Below are 23,185 nucleotides of genomic sequence, written 5' to 3'. Positions count from 1 at the left end.
AAAAATGCATGTTGTCAGTTTCTGACTTTTTTTAATATGTTGAAGCACTAGTCTTTTTAGCCTAACTGAAATACAGCAGAATGCCTACAGAAGACATCACCTTCATATGGAAAACAACGTTGAATCCAAAGTGATTATTTCTTAAATTAAATGCAAGAATCCATGCAGTAATAAAGGGTAGAAATCTCACATGTAATAAGGGATAGGAATAGGCCTCAGGCTGTCAAGACTAAAAGCAAGTGCATGACTAAAACGACTATTTCTGCTTGCCTACAGGCAAACTCATCAATACTCTGTATCTTTTAGGAATTTACTTTTTGATTTATAAGCCAAAGTTTTCACATTCATATTAACAGCCAGAATTCTCAGATAAGAAAGGGGGCGTAATTATTTCAGTTGGATAAGAAAGGAGTCATAATAATTTCAATGCCATCAGAAGATTGTGGATATGTTTTTTGTTCTACCATGGTATAAACAGTGATTAAAAACCACGAAAAAAAAATAAATAAAGTTAAATACTTTATCTATAGTATATTGCTTCAGGTTTCCTAGCAGAAGGAAAAAAATAAGAAAAGAAAATTAAACACCAGGAAAAAACCCCAACAATAATAAGTGAACAGCCGATTCTCCAAATTTGCTAATCTCTCTGCATGAATGTGTTTGTGGTGTCTGGGCTTTTGTGGAAGAAGACATCATTCATGTGATACCATATAACACCTTATGCAAGAGGAATAGTACTGAGATAGGAAGAGGGATGCAGCTCCTATGCAGATGTATATAAGCTGGAGTCACATCCTCTTAACAAAGGAAAAAAAATTGAGGAGATACTGTATAAGTCTAAGGGATAACTCGAGGGAAGACTGTTACAAAGACAAGTGTTAGTCTTTACATAGGACCTACTTCTAAACAGATCTGTGTCAAGGCCACCATTTAAAAACTCATGGTGAATAAAAGCAAACAAACATGAGAAAAATGTAAGATTTATCATATAGTTATGATCTGAGAGGCAAAACCTGCCCTAGTCCCCTTCTTAAGGGGAGTTAGCAGTATTTTTATAAGAGTGAATAGGAAGATTAAAAAAAAAAAAAAGTTTTGTTGTCTAGTTGTTGTTGGAGTTACCTGACAGATTTGGAATAATATGACTGAATGAAGAAATAAAGATGCCAGTTTCATTTTATATCTTTTGGTCTTTTTCTTTATCTGTGATTTATTTCAAAATAAACAGAAGCAAAAGTTTTTCCTGGATGTTGCTAAGGACCTGAGATATCTTTCTTTCCCCCATTTCCACCCCCCTTCTAAAACTATGAAGTGCTGCACAATCATACACTGAATAATGTGAAAGAGCAAACTTAAACCTCTGTCTGCCTTTCCCAGCCCCTCTGAGCATGTGTACTGTTTTAAACATCTGTGGGATCAAAATAATTGCAATTACAGCACCATAATTTAGAAATTAAGACCTGCATGTACTGCCTTCCATCAGCAGATGAAAAAAAAAAAAATTCCTGTGATATTAGTTACTTGACATGGGGATCTTCTATTAAAAGAAAACAAACAAACAAGCAAACAAAAGGTTCTGATTGAATCACTGGGTCTGCTGTAGCTTTGTATTTGTACCTTTTAAGATTTTTAATGCAATTGAGAATACTATTAAATTCTCAACACAAACAAAATTTGTACTGTTCAAGTAAGAGTTTGAAACTAAATTATATTTTTTCTGTACAGTAATTGCTGTTTTAAATGTGACCACTGACAATATTCTTTGATGAAATGAATGTAAATAATATCCTGCTGGACTTAAAATCTCTCTATTTAAACATATTTAGAAATGTGGGGATTTTTTATGGAAACTAAACATTTTGTCAGGAGAAGAGCCGCAGAATGACATTTATATTAGGCCCATTCCACTGTACTGAAATAAAATAGCTTTTCTCAAAAAGAAGGATAATCAAAAGCACAGGAGGATACATTTCTGTAGAAAAATAATCACTGATTTAAGAGAAATATCACATATAGACCTAATATGACATAATCATAGAAAAATTATGTTCCATAGGCATACTTTTTAAATTCAGTGTATAGAATGAAGTAGGAATCTACACAATTTAATGTAAAAGTAAAGCATCAGAAAATACTTTAACAGGTTTGTTTTCTGTTTTCTGGACTGTGTCTTTAGTTTCTTGTAGGTCAGTAATAATGATGAACACACAAGTTCATTAAGAAAAAAGATATAAAGAAAAGCATTGCTGGAAATCTGGGACAGTATTCAATTAAGAAAGATGCATGCAGTTGCTATCATTTTATGACAGGTTTTAAAAGATTGATAATATACTATCAGTGGCACACATTACAGTAATGATGCAAAATCCTGAAGTATTCTAATGGAATAGTAATGCTTGTTTGGCACAGAACTTACTGAGTTTATGTCAACACTTTAGAATGGGAGGAATGACCTCAAGAAGATTCCTATACTAGACAACAAAATCAAGTTACCATCAGTATCCTTTTCACAGTTTTTCCTGAAATGAAGGGTGCTCAGGAATGCTCAGAAAAGCAACTCAAAATAATGGATAGCTCTGAGGCAAACCAGACCACACCAAACTCTATAAATTATATTTACAATAAATGTAAGAAGCAGAGGGCAAGTAGAGAATGACTGCAAGCAATTCTTGCACAATTGGTTTACAGAGAATGACTGCAAGCAATAGCCTCTGCTATAAGACTGAAAATCCAGAGGAAATGGAAGATGTGCAATATAATTCAATCAGTTTTGTGATAGAGATTATAAAAGTAAAACATACTGAGGAAATTGATAAAATATTTGTGTTAAAAAAACTCTCATTGGCATAAAAAATAACCATACAATGTAAATAAAATATCCCTTTCCAGTATGCTAATATGAGACATTTATATAAAATTAGTTCTAGAGGCCATGGGAATTATGAAATTGTAAAGTAAAGGCTCTCTAATGTAGGCAATTAATAGCAAGTTAAATCAGGTGTGTTAAATATATATTTCAATTGCATTACATGACAAAGTGATTGGTAACAGGAAATCACTGTGCTATCTAATACCACTCAGAAAGTGGTGAACTGTACATCTGAAATTTCAGAGAACAGCTGGGAAAAATATTGTTCTGGAGGGAAGCCTTTGCAGCATCACCATGTGCTACATCTGAGCAGTGCGGTGGGAACTCAACACCGGTGGCTGGTTCTGGTTACAGGCAAGCCAACACAGTGAGAGGCTATTTCACTCAGTTTTTCCAGTCTTAATCTATTCACTAAATCCATTCTGTTAATTTTCTCACTCCAAGATGTGCCTCAGCAGGATGGATCTTAGGCTAGCCAGCTTCATTCCCAGACAACAGTAGGAATAGTGAAGGACTAGGGATAATAACTCCTTGCTGAGTCTTCAAGATGTGACACTGAGGCCAGCCAGTTTTGCTTGTGGCATTCCAAAGAAGCTTGAAGTCTGGAAAGAATGAAAATAATCCATGTAGGGATTATTTTTCTTGGATAAAACAATCTTGAAAAAGTTTATAGGTCAACTATAATGCTAAATTGCGTAGAGCAAAGAGATTGACTAGAGACCCTGTCAGCGCCCAGTAACTTGCCTTTCCATTTTTCTTCCAAATCCTAGTCCCCTGCTTTGCCACACTGTACAAATATCACTTTGACCCTGGGGATTTGTCAAGTAACTAGCTTTCTCAGAAAGCAGATTTGGATGTGATATGGGATGCTGTGCTCTCAGTTGTACCAGTACCACCACACTGGTTTTGACTCCTCCTGCCCCATGTGATCTCCAGCAGATCCCCACCACTTCCTCATGCAGCAGAGCCTGCAGTAATTGTGCTCATTTTTATGGCAATAAAATGGCAGCATTATGCCAGCCTGTAGCACACTGGTTTTGTTTTTTGAAGACTCAAAAGTAGGTGTCTTTGTCATCCTTCTCAAACCCTCTCTACCTTGTTACTACCAGAGGGGTGTTAGATAAGACTTTTAGCCAGCTCCCAAGCTGTCAGCCATGGAGAAGGGACATGCTGCATGTCCTGAGGGAAGGCCAGCCACCAGCAGCATGTGCATGGTGGCTCTGCTCCACCTGTCCTGGGACTTGGGTCCACTCCTTGAGCAGCAGGGAATGGTTGCACACCATCAACAGCCTCCAGAGTCAGCAACTGAAACAAAGGCTTCCAAAATGGAGAAAAAGCTTTCAGGCATATATTTAATATGCCACATAACATGGCGGTGCACTGAAATTAACAACAAATAATTAAAGTATTTTATGATGGAGAGATGCAGAATAACAGTCCATCAGACTACTTATGGTCCATTATGCTTTGGTATGTTGGAGAGTAAACACAGGAAAAAAACAGTAAATGGGCTTTCATATGGTGACATAGAGTTGCTTTAGTGAAATACTGATCAAAACACCACTAAATTAAAAAGACAAAGTGTGATGTTTTATTTTACCAAAACATTGCTTACAAAGACTGCTTTAACACATTTGTGTCAGCACCTTTAATCTTCACCTTGTGTTTGAAAGATACTAAGATGTGCTGCTGGTACAATTAATTTTTGCTGGAGGCTAGACCAGTACAACAAGATGAGAAACAATTGTAAAATGCAGATTTTTAAAGTGTGTGATTTTCTGCAAAAGTGGTGTGCTAAAAAGAAAATTCAGAGCAGTTTTGAATATTCTGGGCTTTAGGTCCCCCCTCACATACTGAACAGCAATGCAAATTAGGATGGATGCTGTTGAAGTTTATAGCTTTGTTAGAATTTAGCTGATTCCTGAGCACTACTCTAAGTACATTTTAAGATATTCAGTGAACATGCTTAAAATGAATAATGTGCTTAACAGCTTTCTGAAGCAAAGACTGAAGGTTCTCAAAATAGTTTTAAGGCCTAAACAAAAAATGGAAGTCCTTTTATTATTTAGTTATCTGTCTTGAACCTAAAAAAGGTTATGTGTCTCACATTTAGGTTTATGTTAAATTTCACATAGGTAAGATTAAATGAGATTATTTTCACACACATCATAAAACTAGAAAAGTTAAAATAATGTAATGTAGATCCTGAACTGAGATATTAAAAAAAATTAATCTCATGACTTGGACACACAAGCAAGTCTGTGCAGCAGTCCTGCTTGCTTATTTTTAAATTGTTCTTTATATTGTCTCACATATGAAAAATACCATTTAAAAATCTGTAACAAAGGAAACTGAAAAGTTAATAGTTGTTATCCTTAGTACTCTGTACTCAGTCACTGTTTTTTCCACTGGATGTCTACCTTAAGACAGCTACTTCTAGAAAACTTTCCTGAACATGCTTATGAAAACTGAAGAGTAAGTGTCAAAGCTTGTTTAGATGACTGCCCAAGTTTTGTCCAGGACAGAGTTATCTTTTTACAGTAGCCAGGAGTGGCGGTGTGTGCCTGTGGTCCCAGCTACCGGGAGACGGAGCCCACCAGATCGGACTGCCTGGACCCAGGAGTTGTGGGCTGCTGTGTGCGCTGCTGAGCAGGCCTGACCACCACCCAAATGTTGTTGAATAACATTTTACATCACTGCCAGGAACGGGGGAAAAGGACTTTTTCTCTGGTTTCTGGAAAGAAAGGCATTCCTTTGCCAGTTGGAAGAAAGTGTGGTGTGGTGTGGAAAAGCTGGTTGGAATTGGTCATGGGCTTTCTGTGTAAATAGCTTTTGCCTTATACCTTTTGTTATTAATATTTTTTCTGTTACTGTTAACTCTTTTTTTTTTTTTTTTTAATCTCATTTCTGTTTCCAGTAAATTGTTCTTGTCTCAAATTGCAATTTTCACCCCTTTGTGCCTCCAATTCTCAACTCTATCCCTGGGGCAGGAAGGGGGATGGAAAGGGATGTGAGTGAGCAAGTGGAATCTCGTTTGGGAGAGTCTCAGAGGGTACTAAATTGGGAGTGTCATTGCTAAACCATAACAATGACTTTGAAGCACATCTCTTTCTACATTAAATTTACTGTCTTGTCAAAGAAGGAAATTATATTGCTTCAGCATAATATGCTCCTGATTTTTTAACCAATTTATTAACTTCTTGATCTTGATAAATTGATTTCTAATAATGTATTTTAGTACATTTCTTAGAACCACAGCTAGTCTCATCTAATCATTTTCTGGATCTCTTCTTCATAAAAAAAGGTATAACACCTTCCCATACCCACTGTTTCTTTACCTTACAAGACCTCCATAAGTTATTGGAAAGAATCACTAATAGTCCACACACAGATTCAGCAAGTCCTTTGAACACACTACAGTGAATGCTATCAGATCATTTCCATCAAATTCACGTAGTGAAACATTAGTTAGGCAATTACCCTCTGGTAAAAATTGATTTTCTTTAATAGGTGGTCAGATAACTACTTTTGATGAAGTAAAAGAAATCTTTTCTGTATCATCTGCTCTCTTTTCCTCCTAACTAAAAATCAGAGGATGTTACTCTAATGACAATTTTTTGTTACCTTTTATACTATTATGTGCTTTAACCTTTCTGACATCCTGTAGATTGACTCTGCTCTTCTTTTCTACTTTCAGTCATGGTGTTTTGATTCCACATTTTGTACAATTCCTTTTCAATTATTAGAATGTTAGAGAAAGTTGATGCTGTCATATTATTTCTTTGATTTTTTTTCTGCTTCAGAAGAATTTTCTGTTCTACCTTAAGCACACTCAGTGCAAGATTTTCTGCACTTCTTTTGTCCTTCAAATTTCTTTCCAAGAATCTTCCTACTCACCAGATCTCTGAGCTCATTTAATTCTGTCCTTTCTGAAATCCAATATCCTCTTTCTACTTACAGTCCTTCCTTTTAACAGTGACTATTTTGTGACCACTACATTTTTGACCAATAATCTCTTAGTGCAAATCAAATCTAATGTAACCACTTCCCTCGTGTCTGTCTCAGTGTTGTGGGTGGATCCTGGCCAGCAGCTAAGCACCCACAGTCACTGTCTCACTCCCCTACCATTGTCCCCTATCAGGATGAATGAGAGACCAAAAGTTAAAAAGCCTCACAGATTGAGATATTTGCAGTGTAATAGGGAAAGGGAGAAGGGAAAAAAATCCAAGTGATGCAAAGGCATCACCTCCCATAAGCAGTCCAGGCAATCTCCAAGCAACAGCTGCTTTGGAAGAAAAATCTTCCCAATTTTTATTTCTAACTATATGAGAGAATATCCCTTTGGCCAGGTTGGGTCAGCTGTCTCAGATCTATTTCTTCATAACTTCTTGCCCACACCAAGCCTATTAATTACAAAAGCAGAATAGGAAAATGAGAAAATCATCAGGCTGTGCAAGCACTGTTCAGAAACAGCCAAAACATTGGCGATTTTTAGCAACAAATCCAAAACACTTACAGGATCCTATGCAGAAAGTTAGCTCCATCCCAGTCAGATCCAGTTACAGTATTCTGAAATAAGTAAATATTCCCAGTGTTGCCAAAACTTTATTAATCACTGATCTTCTCACATCCTTGCTATCATACAATCATAGAATGGTTTGGGTTGGAAGGGACCACACTATAGAACAATACAGTGGGTTGGAAGGAACCTTAAAGGTCATCTAGTTACAACCATTTCACCATGGGCAGGGATGCCATCCACCAGATAAGATTGCTCAGGACCCCATCCAACCTTGCCCTGAATATTTACAATGGGACACCCACAACTACCCTGGGCAATCTGTTCCTGTGCCTCACTATCCTCTGAGTGTAGAAATTCTTCCTAACATCTAATCTAAATCCCTCCTTTTTTAGTTGAAAATTGATCCCCCTTTATCCTATCACTATCTGCCCATGTAAAAAGTTGTTCTATTTTATAAGCCCCTTGTAAGTCCTTTCTTGTGCTTAGTACTCCAGATCAGGACACTGTACTCCAGGTGGGGTCTTACAAGGTCAGAGCAGAGGGAAAATTGAGATGAAGGGAGAAATGGAAGGGTTCTCTTAGTTGCTCATAAAAGCCTCATGATCTTCTAGAGAAATAGTTTGCACTACATCTGTGAAAGGACACAATCTAAGATATTTTTCCTCTTCAAAATTCCTTTAGAACTTTCCACAGGTCTCTCTTATCTCTATCTTTTCTGCAGAGCAGGTATTTATGAGAAAGCCTTCAAAAGCTCAGAGGTAGAAATGAATATAAATGCCAAAAATCACAGGACATCTTTCAAAATCTTTTGAAATTATGGAACAGGGTAGACCAAGGTTACCAGGAACACCTACAGAGTTTAGTAGTTTGCAGTTGAGAGTAATGATGAAACAGGGAGTCTCTTCTCCAAAAATCATATTTCTATCACTTCACCTGAGGACAGCTATATAATAAAACTTCAAATCTCTTCTGTGTAGCATGGAGGTGCAGACCTAAAATGCTTCTGGTTGTTTTAGTCTTAGATGCCACCCTTAAATTTCCATCTGAATCTTTCAGACCAGACAACGCATGAAAAATACTGCTCAAGTGTGTCTGATTTCACTCCTGAGGTGCTGCTCTCAGAGCCAATCTACCTAATTTTCATATATAGTAGAAATCAGCCCTAATTCCTTCCATGGATCTGGAGCATAAATTCTGTAGTACTTTTATGAGATATAAGGTTTATTGAGCAGAAATACATGTGGGCATTGTAGCCCTAGCAATCTGTAATGCTTCACTAAACATAATTGATTTTGAAAAAACAAGTGGACGTTTCCTCAAGTTTTTTTTTGTCTATGTTTGTTTTTGTCTATGACAAAAAGCACCTGGGAGTAGGAGAAACACACTGTCAACACCCTCCTGAGCAGCCAAGGAAGAAATCCAGTTTTTGTCAGAACTTGGTTCTCATCCATGATAGAAAAATCTGTGAGAAACCAATTTTGTTGCTCTGAAATTGTTAGTTATTTCACTGATCATTGCAAACAAAAAATGAGGCCATAGCCAAGAACTGAATCATAAGGACTAAAAGTTGAAATAACACTCAATTATGAAAAAAAATGACTGATAATACTACTAGGAATGAGAGCATTAATAAATAATTAGATTTCATTATAATTTTGGTAAACATTGCACTGTGCCGTTGGTAGATACATTTTAGGTGACTATAATTTTTCTGGTAAAAATTGTATCGGGGTAAGTTAAAGTGAAATCTCAATTACCTGTAAAGTGCTGAAAGTGGCCGCTTGTTGCCAGGTTTTGGTCTGTATGGTTTTGGTTCTCCTGCCATGTTGATATCTGAAAGCAAACATTTGGTATCAGTAAGTCAAACATCTGGAAGTTTGCAAAGGCACCTTCAAGTCACTGAAAATGAGTAAAAGGCAGTGAAAATGGACAGCATACTTAAAACACCTGTCTAGTTTTTACCTCTTCTGAATTGATGCCACAAAACTTTCAAAAAAATTTTTACTGTAATCATGAGGATTTTAGTCAATGATCTCAAGTCAAATTCTGTTGAGGAGGACTGCCATTGTTCTGAAGATTTCCCTTTAGGATCTAAAGAAATGCACACTGATCTTTAACTGCTAATCTATCATCCACTCAGAAAGTATTTATTTCCCATCCCAAATGCATCACTCCTTGGAGAATGAGAAAATCTGGGTTTGAAAATGTTCTTTCTTAATCAGATACTTACTCTTCTCAACAAGATCAGAAATCTTGTGAATGCTTTGAAAGTTGACTTATATTCTACCTGTAAATTTATGCTTGAAATATAAAAGAAAGTCAGCCTTATATAGATATATAATTTCTATGGAGATATATAGATATATAGCTTCTATGGACATTATTTTTGTTCTCAAATTTGTCTCTTCATTTGAATTGTACTTGAAGACATACCAGGAGATAGACATCTCATTATGATTGCTAGAACAGTTATATGTGGAGAAAGAAGCAGAGACCCTTCTGTGGGAATACCTTCTAGAGTTTAAGAAGCTGTCTGTATAAAAATAAATCTATATCAAAGAAGCTCCTCCATTCTGATTAAATGTTGCAAAATTGACTTTATACCGAATCATGTGGATAAAGTGAAACTTTTGTTTAGGAAACAAATTTCATGCAATTTGAGGGATGCTGCAGCTAAATCTCTTCTCAGCTTCAATAACATAAAAAAAGAGAAACAGTCAACAAAATCATCAGAATTATTTCAGTGTAAAATTGCTGTGACAGAACATCATGTCCTATGAAATGTGGAATCATGTGGTGGTTGACACTTGCAAGAAAATGCATGTTTTCAGTAAAGTCTATTTTAACCTGAGAAGTCTATTTTAACCTGAAATTGACTGTGGTGGAGGGAGATGAAGAAAGATAAGGTGTAGGAGTAGGGATAAACACTGTCCAGTGCAATGATGCTAAAACTCAAACATTTTTATTTATTATTTTTGACCTAAAAGATGCAGTGAAAGCCTGAGACTTATTGACTGGATAGTTTTATTTCACAAAAAATTAATACAAAACTCCCAATCTGACCTTTTTTAACAATCATGATTATTGAAAATGCATGTCCCTTAGACTTCCTTTTGACAGAAAATATTTTGCCAATGGAAATTTCAAACTTCAAATATTTAATAGAATTTAAAAAAAAATTTACACTTATTTTTGGTATTTTGATCTCAGTCAACATGTATTTAAAATTATACAAGGACCTGATATAAAATTATTTTATGTTGAACTATATAATATAAAATACTTAAGTAACATTTTCCTTATTTAAAGTATTTTGGTATAAAATCTGACTCCAGTTTCTACTGTAGAAGCTGTATTACTATTAAATATAAATTTTAATAAAATAATAATTTTCTTGTTTCTTCTACCTCTGAAATTGGAGAAACATTTGTAGACAGTTTTCATGCTTCCTTGAAATGCTTTCCTTCCCTTAATTTTAGCAATTGCTTTATTAAATATATATTATTTTTGTCTTTCATTTTCATCATAAGTTCAGCTATGATGATGCCCTTATTTCAAGATATATAAATTCTAATATGTTGAATCAACAAAGTAAACACCAAGAACTTCTAAAAGCCACTGAGGAATTTTGATAACTCTGTTGCATTTCCATTGGCTCCTGGAAACAGAATTGGAACAATATTTTTATCCTGTGACCTTTGTGATAATTAGACCTTTTCATACTATTTTTATATGTCAGTTTAAGGTCATTGACTGTGTTGGCTTTCACCATCTCCTACTACAAGCTGGACAGATTTTAAGAAAAAAAAAAGGTAGAATTATAATCTACTCTTGGGAAATACCTGAGGCAATGGTGTCTTCTTCACAATGCAATAATTTTCACATATTTTTTGCCTCTCATCTGCTACTGTTTCAGAGTTCTATCTTAAATGTTCTTCTCCTTAAACCCTTATTTACAGGTTTTCAAAACTTTTTCATATCTTCCTGGGACAGATCAATACTATCTTGATGGCTGTTCTTATAGACCTGCATTTGCAGCTCTACAGGACCCACTTTTAAAAAAGGTGAGTAGTGTAGGGCTGTTAAGGGCTGTAAGGGCTGTTAGTTATGTGTTCTCTTTATTCCAATCAAAAATGTCAGAAAGGTGACACTGTAAGAGGCACAGTGGCAAAGCTGTTCAGAATTAGTTAAGATTCCCTCACGTTTAAATAAATCTCTAAACAGTGATCTCTAACTTTATACAGATAGTAATAGCCCAAAATTCTCTTTAGCATGGGAAAGAGATTTTAGTTCATACAAAAGCTGTGCATATGGGGCTTTTCTGTTAATACGAAAGTGATTGAATAGCTCTGCAACTCCCTAAGCTCTTTGTAGCAAGTTAAGAATGGATGTAGGAAATGCTTTGAAAAGTTAGAAATACTTTCACCCCATTATTTTTTCAGCACTATCTCTTCCAGCCTCAATTTTCTAACTAAGATTAGAAGTGAACTTGTCAACATTTCACAAGATAGATTATTTCTATCCCAACTGGAAATCCTGTGAGATAAGCTGTTCTCTTCCTTCATCCATCATTTGTTTCACAGCAGACATTTACATCTACTAGATCATAAACTCTGTGTCAAATAAATTTGCTGTCAGCAGCACAGAGATTTACCTGTGCTAATGATTCCACCCCAAGGAATGCAGAAACATATCACTCCTTAAGCTGTCAAATTAGCTACTGCATTTGTACATGAATATGTACCAGACAACTTCTTTCACAAGGGACACAGACAGTCACATTTCTTCTAGAGAGGCATGGACTTGATGAACTGGCACCCCATGGATAAAGAAATGGCTTGGGGTCACACTCAAAAATGTATTAAATAGGTAGAATTTCTAGCGAAGACCAATGACAAGTGGCATTCCTTGGGGATCAGTACTGAGACTGGTGCAGTTTAACATCTTTCTTGGCAACACAGACAGTGGCATTGAGTGCACCCTAGCAGGTTTGCTGATGACACCAAGCTGTGTCGCCACTGGAGGCAAGGGATGTCACCCAGAGAGGTCTTAATAGGCATGAGAAGTGGACCTGTGTAAACCTTATGAAGTTCAACAAGGCCAAATTCAAGATCTTGAGCTTGGGTTTGGGCAATCTCAAGCACTGACTCAGGCTGGGTGGAGAATACATTTGGAACAGGATTAGGGGGTGAAGAGGAGAAGCTTGAAGTGATCTAGTGATGCTTGCTGCCCAGAAAGTCAACTGTAACCTGGGCTTCATCAAAAGGAGTGTGGCCAACAGGGCAAGGGAGGGGGTTCTGCCTCTCTGCTCTGCTTTCTAAATGTTGTATCCAGCTCTGGGGCTCCCAGCATAAGGATGTGGGCCTTTTTAAGCAAGTCTAGGGGAGGACCACCAAGATCATCAGAACAATGGAGCACCTCCCCCATGAAGGCAGGCTGAGAGAATTGGGGTTGGTCAGACTGGAAAAGAGTGGGCTTCAGAGGCACCTTTTAGAAGCCTTCTGATACCTGCAGGGGGTCTACAGGAAAAATGAAGAGGGACTTTTTACTAGGGCCTGTAATGATGGGACAAGGTATAATGGCTTCAAACTGAGAAAAGATTTAGATAAGACATTAGGAAGAAATTCTTTGCTGTGAAGGTGGTGAAACACTGCAGCAGGTTGCCCAGGGAATATGTGAATGCCTCATCTCTGCAAGTGTCAAGACCAGGTAGGACGGGGCTCTGAGCAACCTGGTCTGGTGCAAGGCGTCCCTGCCCATGTCAGGGAGGCTTGAACGAGATGGTGTTTAAGATCCATTCCAACCCAAACCATTCTATGATTCCATGATTGTATAATTGTATAATTCTATGTGGGAATGAGGCAGCCCAGGGACATTATTTTCTCAGCTTGTATACTAGAAATGTTCACTTAGATATCAATACCAAGATAAATTCATCACTGAAATTCAAAATACTATAGTAACACTATGAATGTCAAAGTGAATATGCAGAAAACATCACATTGTAACGCAGCATCCTGGTCTTATGTGCTTTCAGAATCAAATGAAATTACATTCTTTATCTAAAGAAATCCATTTTTAGTTCTATACTTTCCTGTTATCATGGCAGAGCTTAGTCAAAGAATGAAATTTAGATTTCATTCAAGGTTGTGTGTCATCAGCAGAATAGATCTGATTTTGAGCATGATACTTTTATTTGTAATTGTACTGAAAATCCCTGGTGATTAATAACAAAACATAAAAATAATTTTAAAAAGAGTATGATTGCCATTTTAGAAGGGCACTCATTGTATTGAGTGGCTACATAAAATTGTCTGAAAAGACAACTCAACATAGCATAATCTACATTCCTCCTATCACTATTTCCTACTATTGACAGCCTACCTCTTCCAGACATAAACATCCCACTTTTGGAGAAGTATCTGCTAGTCCTTGTGCTTTGCTCCCAGATTCCTTGGCCAAGTAATCTGAGAATCTGGTCCTGAAGACAACAGCTGACTTCAAACAGGCTTTGTAAGTGCAAGCAGTGATACCTAAAGAGCATTCATACCCTAGAAGTATTTCAGTATTTCTAGGTATCCTTGCCATTCAGATTCTTCAAAAAAGTCTTAAAAAAATAAAAACAACAAAAAAAAAAACAGAATAATTTTGGTTCACAAAAACAAATGCCATAAACAAGAAGCTTCAACAGGCACTAACTGAATTAATGAAAACTGGATTTTGAGGCTTTCTGCTGCCAATCCGGATCCCATGTCTCAGGCTACATCTAACCTACAAAATTAAATGGACCCCTTCCAAGGCACTAGTACTCTTTTATGTGTTGTATTACATTGTTAAATGGTTTCTTTCCATGACTTTTAGCTGTTGGAAAGGATGGATAAATATAATTGCCTGGCAAAAGATTTACAATAGTACAGCCAGGATCAAAACAATCCCCCCTACTGGCTGGACAATACCCTTACCTACTGACAAGTCCAAAAGTCAAATGGGCTGTTCCATCTCAACCCCCAAAATGTATGGTTCATCCCACACCTGTAACCCTCCTCTGAAACATCAAGTGTCTGTGACCCCATTGGCCTAAGTCTTGTTCTAGCCCACCTTGAAGCCCCCTGATAAGGGGTCTCCGAGAAGCCAGACTCCCTCTTGGAACTCTCCCCTCTTCAAACTTCCCCTCTCTTGGAACTCCCCCCTCTTGGATCTTCTCCCCTCTTAGAACTTCCACCCTCTCCTAGAGCATCCTCTCTACCCCTTGTCTCTCCCCTCCCCCATCCCCTCAGGCCTTGCCAGGTGCTGCGTCTGGCAGCTCCAAGCAAGACCTTTCACCATCCCAAATAAACCTGCTATTCTAAGAGCAGCCGTCAGAGATCTATTGTCTACATTCATCAAAGCTGTCCTAGAGCACAGCCTTCCCTACATTTAGCCACAGTTTACAAGTACTGTCCCATACAATTTCTAGATATAGATAGTGAATGTACATGACCTAGAGAACACTGCAGGCATTTCACCCAGTGAAAGAAAACAGATCCATATACCTGTAATTAGTGCCTATAATTTAATATTAAGGATGTGACCTCTGAGTGTGGGCTCCATGTCAGAAAGACTGAAAACTAAAACCTGTAAAGCTCAAAAAATGTTTTTTTAAGACATGTCTCATCAGGCCTTCTTCTATACATTCTTGTGAATTGTTACAGAAATGGAGACATTCCTTGAAAAATACTACACTTATTTGACTTAAATTTTTGATAAAAAGCTGTATCATTGTGTATTTCCAGATAAACTGGAAGTAGACCAACATTTAATGGAAAACATAGTAATTTAAATTAGGATATAGGAAGGAATTCACACAGTGAATGTACAATCTATATCCAGAGGGAGGTATTGATAAAGAGAGGTCAGGATGCATTTTCTTCTCTTTCAGATGACAAAAAGTATTTGGGATAAAAGAGAAAGACCAAGAGGTAGATGCAATCTAGAGAAAGTCTGTAGCCATATAGTTTCCAGCATAACTGTACACCAGAAAAGCTAAGGCTAATCTATCTTTCTTTTATACTCTTCCATCTACTAGTCTTATAAATTTCCCTGCTGCCTGCTAAAGAAATTTTAAAGAAGTCATATGATATCTTTTATATCATGAACTTACTTTTTTCTTTATATGTTCCATTGATTACATGTCATCTCCACCCTTTCCCCCATCTCTAGCATGTGAAAAAAGCAGAAAGGAAAGGACAGCTCTCTGTTCTCTTCCATTATGTGCCCAAATTGTACAGCTGTAAAGATGAAACTTTCCAGAAAATTGAACACAATCTCAAATTGATTCTCAAGGCTAGTAAAATATTAAATGGCGTTCAGGGTCACACCTTTTCCTTTTCCATAATGGTATTAAAAATTCTTGTGGGACTCTCATTATTTGGATTTTTTCTTAGTGTTGAAGTAATTGGAAGCCTTTTTTTGTACAAAGATGACAGCTATTGTTAATGCCTCATAAAGAAAGAGCTGCTTGTTGAATAGTATATGAAATTGCTTTGTTCAACCGTTTCTTCTTTCATTAAATACTGCTAAAATGAAATGAGGCTATAGGATTATATAAGCTATCATTCTTAAAACTATTCAGTAGCAAAAGTGTCACGAGTTGTCTTGCAGGGATTTTTTTCTGTTCCCCAGGGAATTGGGTTGGTGTGAGGACAGACGACAGCTAAAAGAGGAAATCCTGTCCTGTCTGTTTGCCCATCACACATCATTCCTTCAGAGCCCTGGAGACAGCAGTCTCTCAGCTCCAGAATGAATGCCGATGTACTTCACAGCTGAGGGGGCATTGATCTGCCTTGGTTTTTGTCTGCTGCACCTCCCACCCCCAGAAACATCACAATCTGGGCCAAACTTCCTGGCCCTATTGGTTGTGCCATCAGCAGTGATCCACATCCATGCCTAGGGAGAAGCATCACTTCTGCCAGGAGAAGAGGAAAATGCTTATTTGTACCCTCAGACTGACTGTCCACAGTGATTAAGGAATCTGTAGCCAAGACCCTAAAAACTGCTTCTCTTCTGGTGCTTGAATCTCTGCAGAGGAATTACTGTGATCTGGCAGGAGTCACCCTGGGGTACTGGGCTCCAGGGAAAGGAACACCACAGAGAATTTGGCATGCCTTGGGAAGGAATTCTTATGGGAAGAGAGCAACCCTGCTGCTGGCAATCCTGCCCACTCCTCCTCCTCAGCACAGGACTTGTGCATTCCTCTACAGAAAGTTCAACACTTGCATATGCAAGAGAATCCGATTCAGCTTCAGCCACTTACCTGCAGACCAGCTCTGTAAGAGCTGTAGGGGTTCGTGTGTGTACTGTAGAAATATAGGTTTGTGCCATGGCAGCCATGAAGCTGATTGTCACACGTGTGTTTTACCCCACTAGAGCCAAATTATAGATGCAGGCAAGTATAGTCTTCCTGTAAGATCCTTTTAATTTAATCAGGCTTGCAGCTTCTCTTTCTCACCCAGAGTACAAGATTTCTGTGTTTAACACGTGGACTAGTAAATTTCTGCACAGGCAGAAAATTAATGTTGCCATGAGGGTAAAAGAAAGCAACAGAAAAGTACATCAGGAACTCTCTGCTATCTTCAGGAAAAAAGAAACAGTTTTAATGTAAGCTTAGCCAACAAGAAAATGAACCAACAAAAAGAGTTCAAGCAAGGAGTCTCATATGATTGCAAACCCTGTTTGCACTTCTACCTTCTCATTGATGCTGTTAACAGGAAACAGAAGAGGTCCTTGATTTACAGCTTTTTTTTTTTTTTTTTCCAGACAGTGAGGAGTGCAAGGATTGCCTTTGCTTTCTCTTGATCACAGTAAAGACGCTGTTTACAATAAAAAGTAGAGCTTCTGTCTTCTTTCAGATCAAGTGCAATCATTACAAGGCAGCAGGCAACAAACTCTCTGCTGCTCTTTGATAACAAAAGATAGTTATTAACATGAGATTCAGACAAAGCTTCGTGTTGACTGGATGTCTGAGTTTCTCAGCTCTGCAATTAGCCCCAAGCAGAAACATTGAACAGTGTAGTGGGGATAGAGTATGAAAGTCCCTCATCTACTTCTTTCAGATTTCTATATGATTTATTCTAGGGAACAGGCCCTGAACCTTGGTAATTTTCAATTTGTCCTCAGACTACATTTTTTTCTCTCTCTCTCTCTTCTAATATTTGGCTACTTTCTCTGCCCCCTGGCCATTCATCTGACTCTCTTACTGATGTTAACTTCATGCTCCTAGCAATAGTTTTTCATGACACTTGAAATCTGTAGTGTACAAAAGAGTTCAAAATCCTCATTGCCCCAGTCCTTTTGTCTTACTCACTATCTCTCCTGCAGATGGTCAACTTTATTAACTCAAACATTAGGATTTTTTTTTTTTTTCACAAAATAGACATCACAATAACAACATTGTGCAAAAATTGCCAACATTTTCTGCACTTGTTAATTATATTTCTTGAACATTAAACAAAATTTGCTTACATGGGAAATGAATTTTCTGATAATCTTGCAAAGTGGATGTAGCCAAGGCTCTCTGGGCATCACGGGCAGAGTGGCTTCCAGAGAAATACTTTGCAATGCACATGTCTGTCATTCTGCATGCTGCAGCCTGGGACCTTTCCTGGTTTGGGCAGGAGGTTGCAGCAACCCCAGGTCCAGGGAGCAGAGGCAGTCGGTGATGGTTTGGGGCAGAAAACGTTGATGGGCACCTCCAAAGTGTAGCTAGGTGTGGGGTCAGTGTGTCTCTCTGAAAGGCTTGCTGGGATTGGCATTACAGCCATCACTGAGGGGTTGGTATATTTGACACCCTGAACATTGCTGTCAAAACCTTCAAGCTGAGGTCTGATCTTGAAGGTATTCCCACAGGCTAGAGGCTTTCATCCAGGCTCACAACAGATCAGAGAGGAATCGTGCTGTGGATTTCACTCAGTCTTGAACAATAGTGTTCACTGATCAGGGAAGCTGGTGGGGGTGACAGAAATGGACCTCTGCAGCCTCAAATGCACTTTCAACACTTTCCAGTAATATTCCTATCCAAAACATCAGGCTTTTCCCTAATTCTCTGACCTGAAATATTTCCTCTAATATTCACTCTTCTTGGCTTCTCAGATGATCTAAGATTCAGGCTTTCCTGTTGGTCCCACGTTACTTGAAAAAACGCATTGACCCAAAACAATTACTCTCAACTAATTTCAGCTATTCAATTCTTGTTCCCATACACTCTTTTTCTGCTCATTATTCTCAAATTCCACGTTTTGTGGATTTAGAGATCTATAGAGGAGGATCTTTTCAAGCTCCAAGCTTACTTTGGAATTGCATAGCACATCTTCTAGCATTTTCTTTGAGCTACAGTAGTTTTTCCAGTGTCAGCTTTATGAAAGCTTGTGCCCCATATTATAAACTCATAGAAATATAGAATAATGTATGTTGGAAGGGGAGCTTTAAACATCAAGTTGTCCAACTCTCCTGCCATGGGAAGGGACATCTTTCACTAGATTGAGTTGCTCAAAATCTTGTCCAAGCTAGCCTTAAACACTTCCAATAGTGTGTGACACATCCACAGACTCACTGGGCAACCTGTGCAGTGCTTCACCACGATCATTGAGAAAAAAAAATTCCTTATATCCAATATATGACATAATACAGTCCTGAAAAATTTGTGTGTGTGTGTGTGTGTGTGTGTGTGTGTGTGTGTGTGTGTGTATATCATAGTTTTAGTATTATAAAATAATATAGCAGTGATATAAAGGAGATAATCCCATGTAAATTTGGCACATGGAATTAAATTTTACTGTGGAGTTGATACCAAAATAAGCTATGCCAAATTCCAAAATTTCCTTAACAGCAGTGCTTAGGTTCTAACCGTGTTCTAACTCTCTTTCATTGGCAGCTTTTGAAGTGGATTCCATTTGGCAACCAGACAGCAAAGACATAGAAGTCTATTGTAAAAGCAAGGCATTTAAAAATTGCAAATACCAAAAAGCTTCAAAATAATTGATATGCACTGTTGTTTTATTTCTATATCTGTGGCATTCCTGCAAGGAAAATAGAAGAGTTGATAGGAATAGAAAAAATACTATATATTGTCAGATTTATAGTTGATATACTGTAATTTTCTGCCTTCAGCAGCCCCAGATACGTTGGAAGAAGACACAAGAACCACGAACTAGGTAGAAATAATATTATTTTCCCTCCATTCTCTTATCATCTCAGCATGATTCTCCTCCTAAAATGCTTAGCAGTTTAGGATTACTTTAAGTCCTAAAGCATGATGTTTTATCTTTCTCCCCTTACTGATTTTGTCAGTAACTAACTGTTAGGAGCTGGAACTGGAAATAACAACAATTTCAAACAGCCTTACTGAGGACATAAATGTCCCATTACTCTGTTCTTGCTGATATATCATATTGGTGCATTTTTTAATGAAAAAATGTTTCTTGACAAAAAGTGAGCTTTGTTTTGTCCTTATAATTCCCCTACTCTTCACTGCCTCAAATCCTTTTTCGAACACTATTTCACTCCTCAGTAATAATAAAAATCATAAAAGTCATGTCAGAAACCCTTTTTTGAAACATAAAACATTATCCTTCTCCATGCAATTTATTGGACTTCTGATATTTACTTTTGTATTTCTACATTTGAGTTTGCATGCAAATATACTTTACATGCTGCCTCAGAAGTTCTCTCACAAATGGTTTAAGGTATTATGTTCTATCAATTATATAAATTTGCATATATAAAGAATCAATAACAGGAAAAAATGTAATAGCTTACTAAAAATGTTATTATGAAATAAAATAATTATTTTGAACCCTATTAAATTGTCTCAATATCAAAAGTATTACCAAGGGGTCCACATAACATATTTCAGTTGAATTTCAAAGAAGAAAAGGTATAATTACCATGCACATTAGTACACAGTGCTAGTGAAGCTCTCACATTTGCTACCTTTTATGTTAATTAGGTTCTTGTTCTTCTATGCTTCCTAGTAACATTTTCTGTCTAAACCAGCTTTGCCATGAAACTGTCTATTTTTATTACCAAAAAAGCAAATATATAATTTGGTTCAGAAATCATAGGAACCAAGAACTCCCTCACTTTGAGTTAATTCTTCTCCCCAGAAGGCTGTGGGACCATGAAACTCCCATTTTTTTTCAGAATGTGATTATTTTGAGTAAGCTGCACATAAAGACACATCACATATTTATTGTGCCACAAAGACAAATGTTTGTAAAAAGGCTTTGGAAAATAATCTTTACTGCAGTTGGGATAAGAAATACATAAAGCTAGACAAGATAGTGAACACCATTTGGACATTTGCTTCCTTGAAGGTATTTTGGACATATCAGATTCCTGTAAGGAGTTCAGAATCCTTATTTTTGCTTTGGGTCTCATTGGAAGCTATAGCATTTTTTCTGCAACTTCATCATGAAGTTAAAACAGGCACAACCCCCAATCAAATTCTCACACATTTTGCAAACCCTTACACAAAGTTCTTGCATTTTCCTTTTCCTTTATATATTTGTATGTGTATACTTGTGTGTGAAAACATTTGCAATAGAAGCACGTATTTTTTCACCTGGAAAATTGTCGAGTTTTGCATATCACCTTTATCACGCAGCTCCTGAAAATCTAAGATTACATAGGAACACTAAGGGATATTGAATTCCTGAATCTAGCATTAAATTATTGTATTGAAAAGGATGCTGGAACCAATTGCTTTTAAATACGAAACAAAACACTCAGTCTCAGAAATACCAATTCTGAAATTCTTATCTAGCATTATTGCTAAAGGGAAGTTCCAAGGGTCTATCTTAAATCTCAGTACCTGCAGCTTTTAGATGGTTAGATTATTTGTTTCTTTTTTTTTTTTTTCCCCTACTCTATGCAATAAGAAATTCTGGTGGCTGTTCAAATGAAACAGCTCTCTAAGATCACCTGGAGACATTAATCTTCTGGACATAGTACATAAACCACTAATCTCATGGTTGTCATTTAAAATGAGGAAGGGAGTACAAGGAGAGATGAAAAATGCAGGCAGATTTTTAAAGCCTTAGCATTGCTATTTTAATTAATTTTAAGAATAAATAAGATTCCTAAATCTTACATTGAAACAAACAGAATGGCCAGAGGAGAACAATGGGCTGAATGATCCCACTGAATAAAAATTAATGTGATTCAACATAATGCTTCAGCATACTGTCTGCTAATCTCTTGCTTCCTCATGTTCAAATTCTTATCAGACATTCAGACACTGCTGTTAACATCATGGGTTTTTTGTGTGTGTTTGGGGTTTTTGTTTGTTTGTTTGTTTTTTGTTTCTTTTTTTTTTGTTTTGTTTTTTGTTTTTTTTTTTTAAGTTTCAAGCAAAGCCAAAGATGCAACTAAACCTTTAAAGTATATATGCTGGTCTAATATATATTGAACCAACAGCCTGCAACCAGCTGTGCTAACCTGTACTTTGCTGCAATCTCAACCTTACAACTTTTTCATGTTTCCAGACACTAATAAATCATAAAATAATTTAGAATTCCATACTTAAAAATATTTTTACCTATTTTCCAAGCAATTAAGCCAGTATGGAAAAAAAGTGCTGATAAAAGAGAGGATACAACTTTGGATGAGAGCTTAAGCTCTTATTGTTAATGTAACCTTCCCCTAAAATCTTAGATAAAATCAGGTTTAGGTCAGGATTCATACAGTGATCCATAAAGACATAAAATAACATTGGAAAAAACAATAAATTGTAGTACATTTCTTCCTTCATTGCTTCATTTTATGCCATTGACTAGCGTACTGAGTCACCACCATAGAAGCTTCATGATCAATGGGAAATTAACCCTTTAATGACAATTAAATTTTTTTTATGCAAATTATGCTCTTTATTTTGGTTTTATCCCTCAAAACCTTTTTTTCTCCCCCACACTTTAAAGAGTTCAAAGGCTTAGCTAATTTTAAAAAATAATCATGAATTAGAACATGGAAATGCTTTGTAGCTTCAGCTCATACAAGAGGATTGGGCCAAGACCAAGTATCAGTTACCCTCTAGAAAACTATTGCTCACTTCAAGATATCCCCAAGTTCTGATGCGTGAAGGATGCAACACAGTTTGGAATCTATTAATGTTTTCTTACAGTTTTTCATTTAAATTGGTCTGGAAATAGAGTCTCTTGTTCTATTTGCAGTAAGTAACAGAGAAAGGTCCATATTTACTTTACTTACATTCAAATAATTAGTTCAATATTTGACACCTCTCTTAAATTAGAACAGTATCCAAACCTACTTCATTTAAGAGATCACAGGTCCTCAAATCCTGTTCAGATATTGAAAGTCTGTAAATCCCTCATTCCAAGATGTGTAAAATAAATATGCCAACAGAATAATTACTATCTGGATGTAACTTCTAAATTAAAATTTCTGTGTGTTGTTTCTCTGATACATGTACAGTTTGGGGAGGTGAGTGATACTGCTGAGTTATGAAGATCTACCCCCAAAGGAAGACAAAACCCATTTGCAGATAACAGTGGCTCAGTTTTAGGTTCTGCAGGTTTTTCAGGATATGCTACCCCTGGTGACCCATGCTCACCAGGACAGTCATGATGGATGGTGCACAGCACATTTTTGTCTGCTAGGATGCCAACCAGAAGTGAAGTGGTATTGCTGCCACGTCAGAATGAGTGAGGGCAGGCGTGGTGGGGATTAGTGCTGTCACTGACACAGGCTCCAGCTGTCACTCAGGGGTGCAGCCTATTGCAGAGAAGATGGGGAACAGGAGGGCA

At 37.1% G+C, this 23,185-nt stretch overlaps 1 protein-coding gene across 12 annotated transcripts in view; it reads right to left on the bottom strand.

The window, feature by feature from the left end:
* RALYL (RALY RNA binding protein like) overlaps positions 1–23,185 on the bottom strand; it is a 446,384-nt gene that overhangs the window by 142,649 nt on the left and 280,550 nt on the right. For all 12 annotated transcript variants that reach the window (XM_030266375.4, XM_072924794.1, XM_012572063.5 and 9 more), the window contains one exon: positions 9,146–9,221. In XM_030266375.4, coding sequence (XP_030122235.1) covers positions 9,146–9,221 — 76 coding nt within the window. The remainder of the gene's footprint in view (positions 1–9,145; positions 9,222–23,185) is intronic.

Source organism: Taeniopygia guttata, chromosome 2 (genome assembly GCF_048771995.1).
Source record: "Taeniopygia guttata chromosome 2, bTaeGut7.mat, whole genome shotgun sequence".
Lineage (NCBI taxonomy): Eukaryota > Metazoa > Chordata > Aves > Passeriformes > Estrildidae > Taeniopygia > Taeniopygia guttata.
The sequence above is the reverse complement of the archived record's forward strand: the minus strand, read 5'-3'. Positions and strand labels throughout refer to the sequence as shown.